Raw genomic sequence first — 13,780 nt, forward strand, 5'->3', positions numbered from 1 at the left:
CCTCATTTTAAATTTAACCAAGAGGAAGATGGAGAAAAAAAATATAAGATGTCTCTATAAGACATTTATTATGAGGAACATGTGATGTGATAAAGGAGAGGTCTATTTCCTGCCTAAGACCAAGAGAGCCCAGCTAGAGGTTACTTCACATTTTTATAAGCCTTGAATAAAGAGTAGAACAAAATTCATCCCATTGCCCAGCATCAAAGAGATGGAAGTCATTAAAGACCGTTTCAAGGAAGTCAGTCATAGTTCCCATATGCCATGAAGACCACCATCTTTAAAGAATGACTATAAATTTGTAGGTCCTAGCTAGTCCCAAAGGTGTCTTGCTGAAGGCAGACTTACTGGCAACTGGGAAGTTTGATAAGACTATCTTAATTATTAAACATGGTAAAAGGACAAAATGTCCTAACTTCTTGGGAATATTACATAAGTCTTTCAAGAGTTGTAATTATTTGAGATGATATTTTATGAGACTATTGAGAATAAAATATTTCTTTAACTCACAGCAATTGTATTTTTAGTTTCTAACATCAGGAAAGAATATATGGACTTTTGTGGTTTTAAATCCAATTAACCAATGGATTATCAATCTTGTTGGACTTTTTCATAAAAGCAATTTCTAGGTATATTAATTAGGTCAACAGTGTTTTTTTAAACTTTCAATCTTATTAATTTTGCCTTTGATTTTGAAGACTTCTAATATGGTTCCCAATGGGAGAATTTAAAATTTATTATTTTTCAAGTTCTTTTTAGTTGCATATCAAATTAATTGATTTGTTCTTTTTTCCATTTTATTGATGTAAGAATTTAGAGAAATAAATTTTCCCCTAAATATAAAAATTTCCCCTAAATATGGCTGTCTAATTTGTGGTATATTGTCTCATTGTTTTCATTCTCTTTAATGTAATTGTTGACTGTTTCTATGATTTGTCTTTGATTCATTTATTCTTTTTTTTGCAAGGCAATGGGATTAAGCGACTAGCCCAAGGTCACATACCTAGGTAATTAATTAAGTGTCTGAGGTGAGATTTGTACTCAGGACCTCCTGACTCCCGGGTCAGTGCTCTATCCACTGTGCCACCTACCTGCCCCCCGATCCTAATTCTTTAGGATTAGATTATTTAGTTTCCAATTGGTTTTTATTTTCTATCTTTCCATTGCCCTTTGTTTAATGTCATTCTTATTTCATTATGATCTGGAAAGAATACATTTAATATTTCTGCCTTTTCACATTTAATTTTTGAGAGGTAATATCTGGTCAATTTTTGTGCATGTTTCTTCTGCTTTTGAGAAAAGATATATTCCTTTTTTGTTCCCAAGAAAAGGTCTGTCATATCTAATTTTTCTAATATACTATTTACATTCTTAACTTCTTTATTTTTTATTTTTTGGTTGGACTTATTGAGTTCTTAGAGGGGACAGTTAAGGTCACCCATTAGTATAATGTTGCTATCAATCTCTCCCTGTAACTCACTTAACTTCTTTATGAATTGAAATCCAATACCACTTAGTGCATACTTTGGTATTGAAATTGCATGATGTAGTTTCCTTCCTTATCACTTTTAATGAGGTCAGTTTTTCCTTTTCCTTTGGGTGAGTTCAGAATTGCCACTCCTGCTTTTTTAATACATGAGCTGAAGCAAAATAGATCTGATCCAGCCTTCTCTTTACTACTACCTGCTTTCATTTTATAGGAGAGTTCATCCTATTCACATTCACAATTTTAATTACTACTATGTATTTTTCTCCATGCTAGTCTTCCTTTTATTTGTCCTCTCTCTCCTTTCACCCTTTCCCTTTTCACCCAGGTTTTACTTCTATCAATCTCCTCTAATCTGTCCTGTCTTCTGTCACTCTCTACCCCACCTTCATTATTCTATTCCCCTCCTACTTTCCTGTCAGGTAAGATAAGTTTCTATATTCAACTGATTATTTATACTGTTTCTTCTTTGACCAATACTGATGAGAGTAAAGTTCAAGCAATGTTCAGTACCTGTCTTCCCATCTTCCCCTCCAGTGCAATAGGTCTTTCACATCTCTCCAAATGAAATAATTTACTCCCTTCATTTTCTCCCTTCCTTCTGAATCATTATAATCTTCTTACTCATTCATTAATTTTTAATTTTACTTCCTCAAGTTTACCTTATATCTATACCCTCTGCTATCTATATTCCTCCTAGCTGAGCCAATGGTGATGCAATTTTTAAGAATTGCTGGTATTACCTTCTGATGTTGAGGTGCATACAGTTTAGTTCCATTGAATCCCTTGTTTTCTTTTCCCTTTCCCCCTAATTTATGTTTTACTTATTCAAGGTCAACTTTTTGCTTTAGATCTCATCTTCTCTTTATAAAAAGTTGAAATACTTTTATTTCATTAAATGACTGTTTTTCCCCCTTGATATATTATGTTAAATTTTTCTTGGTGGGTAATTCTTGGTTGTAGACCTAGCACCTTTTCAGATACTGCATCTGATGACCCCTGATTCTTTAATATTGTCACTGCCAAGTTAACTTGTATTATCCTGATTGTTAATTTCTGGACATTTGTAGAATTTTTTTTGCTTGAACTTATAGTTCTGATATTTGGCTATAATGTTCCTTGGAGTTTTTATTTTGGAATCTCTCTTCTGAGGTGGTTGGTGAACTATTTCATTATATATTTGGCCCTCTGGTGCTAGGACATCTAGGCACTTTACCATGATAATTTCTTGAATGCTGTCCAGGTCTTCCTATTGATTATAGATTTTATGTAATTCTATGCTTCTGATATTGTCTCTTCCCATTCTATTTTCAAGGATTGTTGTTTTTTCTCTTGAGATATTTTATATTTTCTTTTATTTTTCCATCTTTTTAAATTTCTTTGATGGACTCTTGATGTCTCATAGAATCGTCAACAGCCAAGTATCCAATTCTAGAAATAAGTTGAGCTCCACAATTCATTTTTGTACATTCTTTACCATTAGATTCAAGTGAGGCATTGCTACAGAAGTCCTTGACCTCATTCTCTTCCAGTTAGCACAGTCCATCGTGATAAGAGAAAATGAAGACAACTGGTGATGGCTTGGAATGGAGTGGATGATCTATCCAAACTCTAAGTGTCCACCACACATGCTTCACCTGCCTTCACGGCCTTTGGAATGAATTGCTCTCATCCACCCATCCCTCCAGGGAAAGCTTTTACATGCTTAAGTTAGACCCCCCCCAACTCCCTGAAGGGCTTGAAAGCCCTTCAGCTATAATGAACCTGGTTCAGCCTATATGCCAATATCTTTACTGGTGTTTGTCTGCTGTGATACTATAGCATCATGGAGCCACAACCCAGAGTTAGGGGGTAGGTGGAGATCAAAGGTGGAAAGTAGCCTTGAAAAGGGCTCATCACCCTCATAATCCAGGTGCTAGTTTTCCTTGAACATGCCTAGCTCTTTGGGGCTCCTTTGGCCTTAAGGCCCAGATTCCAGTATTCAGGACCCTTTCTTGACTACAATGAAATCCACATCACAAGGGAGCACAGCAAAGAGTGTACTTTGGGCAGGGCCAGAGGTTGGATATGTCTGCCCTAGCGTTTGAGGAAGTTTGAGAAGATGACCTGTGAAAGTCAGTGCAAGATCCTCTGACTTAAGATGTGTTTCCCAATGGAACACATTGGTTTGTTCTGTGCAAGGGAATGTTAAGTGTCTGGCTTAAATCTTGGCAAAATAGAATTAAAATTAATTTAAGATTTTACAGATTTGTGGCAATGGAGCATACAACTTAGGAAGATATAACGGAATCTTAGCATTAAGGACTAAATTTTGTTTCATAAGAGTTATAAGAATGGAAATGTTGGTTAATAAAAAGGCAATTTGCTCAGTTGAAAATCAAGAATTTTAAAGAATAGAAAAGTACAAATTAAGAAATTACAATCAGTGCAGGAAAAAGGAACAATAATTTAAAATTTCTATCCCAGCCAAATTTATTGGAACCCATTCGTGTAACCCTTACATGTGTTGTTCCACTCCTTGTGGGTGTTGGTTTCATTGCAGTAAAGAATGAATATTGAATTCTGGAGGCATCCCTTGAAGAATGTATGTTGGTCAATGATGCCCCAAAGTACCGAAAGGTTGACCATTTCAGAATCACAACAATAAATAAGTTCGGTATAAATTATTTGCATCCCTTCATTAAAAGCAAAAAATGACAAGGGTCCAAAGGGCCAAGAAACAAAAAACTTCCTCATTCATTATGTTCATCACAAGAAATGTTTTATTTTTTAATGGTAACACAGGGGCTTGCACAGATGCAACTAGGCTTTTTCCTTCTCTTCAGTACAAGTTTCTTCGATAGTAAAATTAGTGGAAAAGATTTATAACACTTTCTACATTTCAATATATTTGCTCCAGTATGAACCCTCTTGTTATGGATCAAAATTTGAGTTATTACAAAAGATTTTCTAATGTTCTGTGTATTTTAAATTCTTGTGTTGATTTTGACTTTGAAATCAACTGTATTTTATTTTCATTCCCAAATTCTTTCCCTTCTGTCTTTCCCTCACTCCCAAATCCAATGAGAAGGCAAGAAATCCAAAACCCATGATAAATATTTCTAGTCATGGCAAACATTTAGCTATCCATTGTTTTCACATTGCTTAATTTTCCTTCTATGCTTGCTCCCTCTAAAGCATCACTCCCATAATGTTTTTAAAAAGAAAAGGAAGAAGAGAAACATTTTCAAAAATAAGCAATCAATTCAGCAAATCCTGGAAAGATGTATGTGTAAGGTGAAGTGACTAGGATTGTACAGAAATATTGTTCAGTAAAGAACTGAATGATTTAGCTACTCTTAGCAATTTATAAATCAAGCAATCCCCAAAGGCTGATGATGAATCATACTTTCTCCAGAGAAAAAATGGATATTGTCTGAAAGAAGCATGCTACTTTTCTCTTTCTTTAGTTTGGTTGTTTTATTCAAGTCTTTGTGTCAAATGGGATTCATGTGGAAATGTTTTACATAATTTCACACATATAACATATCTGTTGCTTACATTCTTAGAGGGAAGGAAGAAGAGGAAGGGGGAAATGGACAGAGGGATAGAATTTGGAGCTCAAATTTAAAAAGTCATTTAATTACGCTCTCAAGCCCTGAATTAACATATAGAAAAGAATCTGAAAAGCACCTTCCTCACATTTGGATTTCTTCCTCTGCTAAAAATTGGCATGTTTCTTCATCTCTCATTTAGAAGTCACATTGGTTCTGAGTAACTTTGCAATATTCTCTAATTTTTTTGGTGATTATTATTTCCATTGACTTTGGTGACAGTTCACAAAGCATCAGATGTTATGAGTGCCCTTCTCTCTAGAAAGAAACAATACCAGGAAGGTGATGTTATGTCAAGCACATGAATTAGATTGGGGGGGGGGGTGGCGCTGTGCTAAGTCCCCAGCATCACTTTCTTCTCCAGAGACACCTGGGTCCAGAGGTCAGATATGAATCAGGACAATTGGGGATGGCACTTGATGCAAGGTAGGCAGGGTTCAAGGACCTATCCAAGGTCACCCAGCTAGTAAGGGTCAAATGTCTGAGACCAGATTGAAAATCCCATCCTCTTATTTCCAAGGTGCTCTCCTGCTCCATCTAGCAATTAATCACAAGGTTTGGGATCTGGGAGAAGTTTTCCCTTATTTATCATTTTCCTTCTGCTCTGTATTGGAAATGAGCTCTGAGTTTTAATTGAAGCCTTTTTCACATTACTTATATTCAGAAAACTTCTTGTCTGTGTGAACACAATCATGTGCCTCTATCTCTGAGCTTTGGCTTCTCCAATGTAAATCCTCTGGTATTTTATGAGTTTTGGGCTTTCATCAAAGGCTTTTCCACACTAGCCCCATGTACAGACTCTCCATTGTTCCTCCTTTTGTGAACTCTCTGGTGCACCTGCAAATTGGAGCTTTGCCTGAAGGTTTTTCTACATTGATCACATGCATGAGGCTTATCTTCAGAGTGAATCTTCTGGTGTTTGAGAAGATTTGAACTAGAAATGAAGGCTTTCCCACATTTCCTGCATAGAAAGGGCTTCTCTCCAGTGTGAGTCCTTTGATGGTTAATAAGCAATGTGGACTTAGAGAAGGCTTTCTCACAAACATCACACTGAAAGGGCTTCTGTCCAGTGTGAATCCTTTGGTGTAAGGTCAAATATGACCTCTGGATGAAGGCTTTTCCACATACCTCACACTCAAAAGGTTTCTCCCCTGTATGTACCCTCAGATGTATTGTGAGGTGTGCTCGCTGAGTGAAGCATTTCCCGCAGTCACTGCATCTGAAAGGTTTCTCTCCAGTGTGAATTCTCAGGTGTGTAACAAGCTGTGAGGGGAAACTAAACTCTTTCCCACAGTCACAACATATCAGAGGCTTTTTTTCTGGAGGAGATGTTGGAAAATTAGTCATTTCACTTAAATATCTCTCCTGATTTTCCTCCTGCATCTGTCTCTGGCTTTCACATTCCCTGGCATCTCCCAAATCAGAGTGGCAAAGATCCTCCATTTCCAATTCTTCTATGATGATCACCTCCAGGGATGAATCTTCTTTTGACCTTTTGGATTCCTTGGATCTTAAGTGCAAGTCTGAAAGAGAAATAAAGATCTAAGTATCCCCATTATCCTGAGGGAGAGAGAAAATGAAGTGGTATCTTTGGCATGGGGCAAAAGCATGGAAAATAATGCCCTTAAAGAGGAGTCACATGGCAGTGAGATCTCTCATACATCACCTTCTAGCTGGAGAGATATAGGGCAGGGGACAAAGGAGAGGAAGTAAACAAATCACCTAAAGACTGAAGAGGCAGAATGGTGCCTGTTCAAAGTGATCAGAGAGGGGGAGAAGGAATCATCCAAACAGGAATGTTGGGAACAGGAAGAGGCTCCGTAGGAACATATCCAGAAAGGGTCTTCTGCCAAGGAATTCTTCTCCCAGGGCAGGGGAGCAACTTTTCTGTAATTCAGTGACTCTGAGTGTCCTACACCCCTGAGAAGTGAAATGGCTTGTCCAGGATACCATCAACAGAATGGTAAAAAGAAAGGTTTGACCCCAATCTCTTAGTTCCAGAGCCAGCTTTCTCTGTCCTATTCCCCCATGTCTCTTTTGCTCTCTACATAGGCTGGACCTCTACTGACCAATCTACAGAGAGAGGGAGAGAGGAGAGAAGAGAGAGGAGAGAGACCAATGAGGAACAGATGAGGGGGGAAGGGGAGGAGAGACTAGGAGGGAGAGAGAGACAGTCATTGACTCTACAGGTATCTCAGACACATGACCCTGGAAGAGGAACCACCCAGGAATTTCTCAGACTCCCTCCTTACTTTCCCCTTCCATATCTGTCTATCCATACATTCTATTATGGGTCAGGCTTCTTGTCTTCACTGTGCTAAAAAAAAAAACTCAGCCTCAGATTGTGTCTTGAACATCTGAGACTTCTGTATTCTTGAAGCAGATAGGTCACACATGTGACGGCTCCCTCCAGGTTTGCCAGCTGGTCCCCAACCCTCTAGAAAAAGGTTCATCTTCCCTCTTCCTGACTGCTCCCTGTGGGAATCCTTGTCTCCTCTAAGCTCTGTAGGTTGCATTGGCCCAGCCTGCTGGGGAATGCACATTTGGGGTTCAGTTGTTGACCCTGATCTTGGGGCTCCCTGTAATTGGGAAAGGGTCAGGGCAGCCTGGGCTCAGAGCCTAAGAAGGGGGAGCAATTCTCTCCAGCTCTGCAGCATTGATTGGTAACTGAAAGCTGGGCCCAGCCAGTGGCCTTCTGTCCACTTGGGTCCCACCAGCCTGGAGCCTGCTGGGAGACTTCCAGGGACCTGGGTCTTGTCTCCAGTACAGGGTCAGGGCTGACCTGGAGAGCTCTGGATGGGAATTCAGAAAGAGAGCACAATGTCTGTCTAAATGGGGCTTCCCTGCCCGCTTCCCAATCCATCCATCCAAGATCCTAGAAGCTCAGAAATTTAACCTTGAGCTCTGAGGACAGAGGAGGGGGAGAGGAGGGATTCCCTGCCCCTCCCATTGCCCAGGGTCCCTCTGGAATTCTCCACAGAAGGTGAGTCCCAGCTGAGGGCAGATACTGGGCAGGAGAGAGCAGAGAAAGGGAAGAAGTTCAGAAGAGCAGCTAGTAAAGGGGAGGATGGAATTTCCCTTCCAATCATGGAAGCTCATGGAGACTTGGAGCAAGTGAGTGGGGAGGATGGTAGAGCCCAGACTGAGAGTCCCTTCATCTGCCACTGGAACCTACTATTTCTTGGTCACCTTACCAGGATAGTGCCTGAGACACTATCTAGCTCTGTGACCCTGGCACAGTCATGAACTCTGTCTGATTCAGTTTCCTCAACTATCAAATGAGTCTCCTAGGGTGGTTGTAAAGTGTCTGGTCTAGTCTTCTCTAGGTGATTAATATGCATTTGTTTGCTTCTTTCTTTCAGAATTTCCTAGACACCTTATCCTATATCCCTCAGAGCACCCCTGTGAAGGAGGTACCGGGGTCATTATCTCCATTCTACAAATGATGAAACAAGGCTCAGGGACCCTGAATGACTTGCTCAGGGTCCTACAAAGAGTCCAGGTTTCTGAAGCCCTCTCCTAAGAGAATCTCTGTCCATTGTCCTTGGAGAGGCTCCCTAGCCTGCTCTCCTCTCTTCCCTGGAGAGGATTCTTCCTCTTCTCCCCCTGACCCCAACCGTCAAAAGGAGCTCCGGAAATTCCCCCCCCATTATGCCTTAGTAGGTGCCTACTAAGGGAGACAGAGATATGGGAAATGGTACAAGAAAAAGGAAAGCCCCTGAAGGGAGAGACTCACCCTCACTGCCAGAGCTGCTAGGGTCCTGCCTTGGCTTTCCTAGGGGCCTGACGCCACTGGGCTTAAGATTTCTGAGACTGAGAAGCTCTGGTCCAAAGACCAGTCTTTTAGGGCCAACCCCAGCTCCTCCCCCCAGGCACCAGGAGGTGAGAATTCCTCTATCCCAGTCATTTGTCCCCAGGTCCCCATGACCAATCAATCAATCAATTAATCAACATTTAGTTAGCACCTACTATGAACCACACCCTGAGGATACAAATAGAGGTAAAAAGGGAGTCCCTGTAGTCAAGGAGCCTACCAAACAAGCTCCATACAGCATAAAGAGGAAATAATGAAAAGAAGGGAAGCACTGGAATTGAGAAGGGTCAAGACAGAGACACCTAGCCTGGAGCCTAAGTCAGGAGCTGAGGTCAAACGTGGCCTCAGACATTTGGTGATTGGGTCAACCTGGGCAAGCAGCTTTACCCTGTTTGCCTTAGTTTCATCATCTATAAAATGAACTGGAGAAGGACAAACCACTCTAGTATCTTTGCCTAGAAAACCCCAAATGTGGTCAGAAGAGTCAGATATCACTGAAAACAAATCACAAATGTGCAATATAGGAATTTCATTGAACCTTGAAGAAAGCCAGGTTGGACAGTCTCTGGAGAGGAGGGAGAACATTCCAGGCATGATCCAAGGCCAGAGATAATGACTGGAGCTGAGAGATGGAGAGTTCATGGGGCAGCCTGGAGACCAGTGTCAGTGCCTCATAGGGGAGGAGAACAGTCCCTCGGCATCACCCTCCAACTCTGTGATAGGGCTCTACTCTCTGCCCCGGGGACACCCAGGCCTTGGCACTACCTTGGATGTGCATGGTGAGAGATGGAAGTCTTGAATGACCCTTAGATGATGAGTCCCAGGCACTAGGAGGAGGGGAGTTGGAAAGGCTAGGAGAAAAGAAAACAAGGATGGTTTTGGTTATGTTGAGAAGACTATGGGGCCTCCATACAGAGGATCGAGTTAGGCTGCAAATAGACACAAATACTGAAGTTTCGGTGAATTTCGAGGATGGGGGTTTCTTTTTTTTCTTTTGATTATAAAAATATTTTTATAACATATAATGATGAAAACATCACAGTGTTTCCATTTCAAAATTGTCAAATTTAAATAAAAAGCTATTCAAATGCAGAAAAGGAACCCAATTCTGCCATACACAGAGAAACAGTTGCAGCTTATCTTTGCAAATGATTACATTCTTTCATCTTAAATACCATAATACACTGATCTTATCAATAAATAACAGACAATTTATGTCCAAAGGATGTCCAGAATAATGTTCCATATCTTAAATGCCAAAACTGAACCTCATTCAAGTAGAGGTGAAGTTCAAAACTACAGTAAAATCTAACAGACCCCCCACTCTTATGGAATCTGGAACAATCCAATAGAGTGATTCTTATTTAATAAAAGGTTCAACATATTTCCTCAGTCTTAATGAAAATAAGGGGAATCTGATCTAAAATCTGTACCTTTTTCAAACAAAATGTTTAAAAATGAAACATTCCCCTGACATATTTCCATCTCCCAAATAAAGCAATTCCTATATGTTTGGTATAGTGATTATTTGTTCATGGTACATTATAAGGTTTACTGTTTACAAGGTGATAGATTGGGCAGTGATGAATGACCTTGGTGTCTACAATGTCTAACCAAACACTAAGTGCTCCAAACCACATGCTTCTCCTGCCTTCTTGGTTATTGGAATGAATTCTTATCCTTCCTTTCCCCCAGGAGACATCTTCATACACTTTGAGTAGACACTCCATCAAGTCCCTGAAGGGTTTGAGATCTCTTCAAATCCTCAACCTATTGTTGCCCATTTGTCAAATGGCTTACTGGGGCTGGGCTGCTGTATATATTACTACTTCTTGGAGCCACAAGTAGGTGTTAGGTGCCTAGGTGGTCATCAGAGGTGGAAAGCAGCTTTGGAAAGGGTTCAGCAGCCCTCCTAACAGAGATACTAGTTCTTGACCTTCATTATTGAAGAAGACCAAAATGACATTATTATGTTTGAGACAAATGACTGTGTACAACTGTGACTGATCAGACCAATACGAGAGTCCTGGGTGACGGGGCAGCTGCAGTGGAACTCTCACCTTGCACACCACAAAGACTTCCATGGTGGATCTCAGTTCAGTCCCTCGACATCACCTACCACCTGTGTGATAGGGCTCTACTCTCTGCCCCAGGCACACCCATGCTTCCCCATGGCAAACCTTGCTGGGAGATATTCCCCTCTGTTCTTCTGTAGGTTCTGTCCAACATCTATTAAGAGACTTGATTCATGTTGGTTCTGAAGGAAAGCCAGGATGCCCTGAAACAGAGCCTGGCTTCTCTCTGCCATCTTGCCAGGAAGTCTTCAATACTCATTCTTGACTACAACCAACACCACAAAGTTCACACCAACAAATGTACTGTGGGCAGGGACACTGGTTGGACACACTTGTCCTAGAGATTGGGAAATGCTGAGAAGATAAACTGTGAAAGAAAGTGCAAGATACTCTAGACTCAGATGTTACCCATTTGGGCTTGTTCTGTGAAAGGGAATATTAATTCTAGCTTGATTAAGTATTAGCAAAATAGAATTAAAATAATTTAAAATTTTACAGATTCATGACATTAGTGGGGCATACACTTAGAAAGATAGAATATCAGTTAGGGATTGAATTTTGCATCATAAAGATATATGAGAATGGAAATGTTTTTAATAAAAAGCCATTTTGTTTAGCTGAAAACCAAGAATTTTAAATAATACTATACAAATTGAGAAATTACAGCCAATGTAGCATGAAGTAATAATAATTTAAAACTCAGAAAAAGTCAAAATTTATGGAGTCCAATAATGTAACCCTTGTTGCTTTTGTTGCCATGCTCATTGGCAGTGTAATAAAGAATGGGTATTGAATTCTCTAGGTATCTCTTGAAGGGGTTTTGTTGGTCATTGAAGCCTAGAAGAGCTAAAAGGTTGAACATTCCAGAATTATAACCATAAATAGTAATGAATAAATATGAATTATATTTTATAAATAAAAATGAATAAATTGCATCCCTTAGATAAATGTAAAGAATTACAAGGGTTCAAATGTCTAAGACCAAATAAAATGCAGTCACTGTATTCACAGAAAATATTTTATTTTTTTAATTTGAAGAAGCATAGATTCACTGTTTTTCTTCTAGTCAGTCCAGTTACTCCTTTTATAAAATTAGCATAAAACATTTATAACACATTCCAAATTTCCATATATTTGCTCCAGTATAAACTCTAGATGTTGATCAAAATGTAAGTAGTCACAAAAGATTTCCTAATGTTCAGTGTACTTAAAATTTGTTTTGCTTTTAATTCTGAAATCACTTATATTCTATTTTCTTTTCCAAATTCTCTCCTTCCAACTCTTCCCTATCCCAAATCCATTGAGAATATAAGAAAAACAAAACCTATCATAACTATGTCTAGTCATGGAAACAAATAGCCACTGTTTTTGCAATGCTTAATTTTCCTTGTATCCCTGCTCCCAAAGAGTCATCCCATATGCCACTGAATATTTCTTAAAAGAAAAGAGAAACATTTAAAAAACAATCATTTTAGGAAAATTGTGAAGACATAAGCATAGAGAAGTGACCAGGATTAGAAGAATATTCTACACAGTAACCATAATATTGTCTGGTAAAGAATTGTGAATGATTTAACTATTCTCCGCAATATAAAAATCCAAAACAAATCACAAAAGCCTGATGATGAATCTTGCTAGCAATCTCCTGAGAATGGATATAGTTTGAATACAGAATAAACATGCTGTTTTTCACTTTCCTTATATTTGTTGTTTTATTCAAGTCTTTTCATATATAATAACAAACAAATGGGGAAATGTTTTACCAAATTTTACATATATTAGTTATATCTAGTTGCTTACATTCTCAGAGAGAGGGAAGAGGAGGAATGGATTGATGGAGAGAATTTGGAACTCAAAAACTTTAAAAAAAACCAGTATTTTAAAATTAAAAAATTTAATAACTTCTCCAATCCCCCAATTATAGGAAAGAATCTGAAAGCATAAGCACCACTCCTCACATATGGACTTCTGCTAAGAATTGGCGTGCCTCTTCATCTCTCCTTTGAAAACCATATTGGTTCTTTTAACTTTGCAGCATTCTCTTCTAATTTTCTTATTATTTTTTCCATTGACTTTGGTGGTGATTCAGAGGTGGCTGGTGGCTCAGAGAATAGAGCATTGAGCCTGAAGTCTGGAAGACATGAATTCAAATCCAATCTGAGCCACTTCCTGGGTATGTGACCCTAAAGCAATTCACTTCTGTCTGACAAAAGGATGTGCTGTGTCAACTTGAAAAAGAAATGGAAAACCCAGTTCTTTCCAAGAAGACCCCACTGACAACATGATCCATGAGGTCACTTAAGTGTTGGATATGACTGGATGAGTGAACCACAGTGTTGGAGATCTGGGAGATGTCTGCCCCCACATTTAAGTTACTCCTGTTTTGTCTAATAGAAAACCTCTGCTGGGAAAAAAAGACTGAGTTGTTATTGAAGATTTTTCCACATTACTTATATTCAGATTTCTTATCAATGTGAACATTCTGGAATGTAGGCATTTCTGAGCTTTTCCTGAATATCTTTATACATTCATTATATGTCTAAATCTTCTCTCCAGTGTGAATTGTCTGGAATCTTATGAGTTTTCAATTTGGATTAAAGACTGTTCCATATTCCTTATATAAAAAAGACTGAAAAGATTTCTTTTCTTTGTGAACACTGATAAACATGCAAATTGGTGCTTAGCCTGAAGGCTTTTCCTCATTCATTGCATGTATAAGACTTCTCTCCAGTGTGAATTCTCTGGTGTTTCATAATGCTTTAGCTTTGATTAAAAGTTCTTCCACATTCACATTTATGAGGCTTTTCTCCAA

At 39.0% G+C, this 13,780-nt stretch overlaps 1 protein-coding gene across 1 annotated transcript in view; it reads right to left on the reverse strand.

The window, feature by feature from the left end:
- Positions 1-5,823: 5,823 nt before the first annotated feature.
- LOC141510699 (uncharacterized) overlaps positions 5,824-13,780 on the reverse strand; it is a 186,792-nt gene continuing 178,835 nt past the window's right edge. The window contains 2 exon segments of the mRNA XM_074220270.1: positions 5,824-6,398; positions 13,754-13,779. Coding sequence (XP_074076371.1) covers positions 5,824-6,398; positions 13,754-13,779 — 601 coding nt within the window.

This window comes from Macrotis lagotis, chromosome 1 (assembly GCF_037893015.1).
Source record: "Macrotis lagotis isolate mMagLag1 chromosome 1, bilby.v1.9.chrom.fasta, whole genome shotgun sequence".
NCBI lineage: Eukaryota > Metazoa > Chordata > Mammalia > Peramelemorphia > Peramelidae > Macrotis > Macrotis lagotis.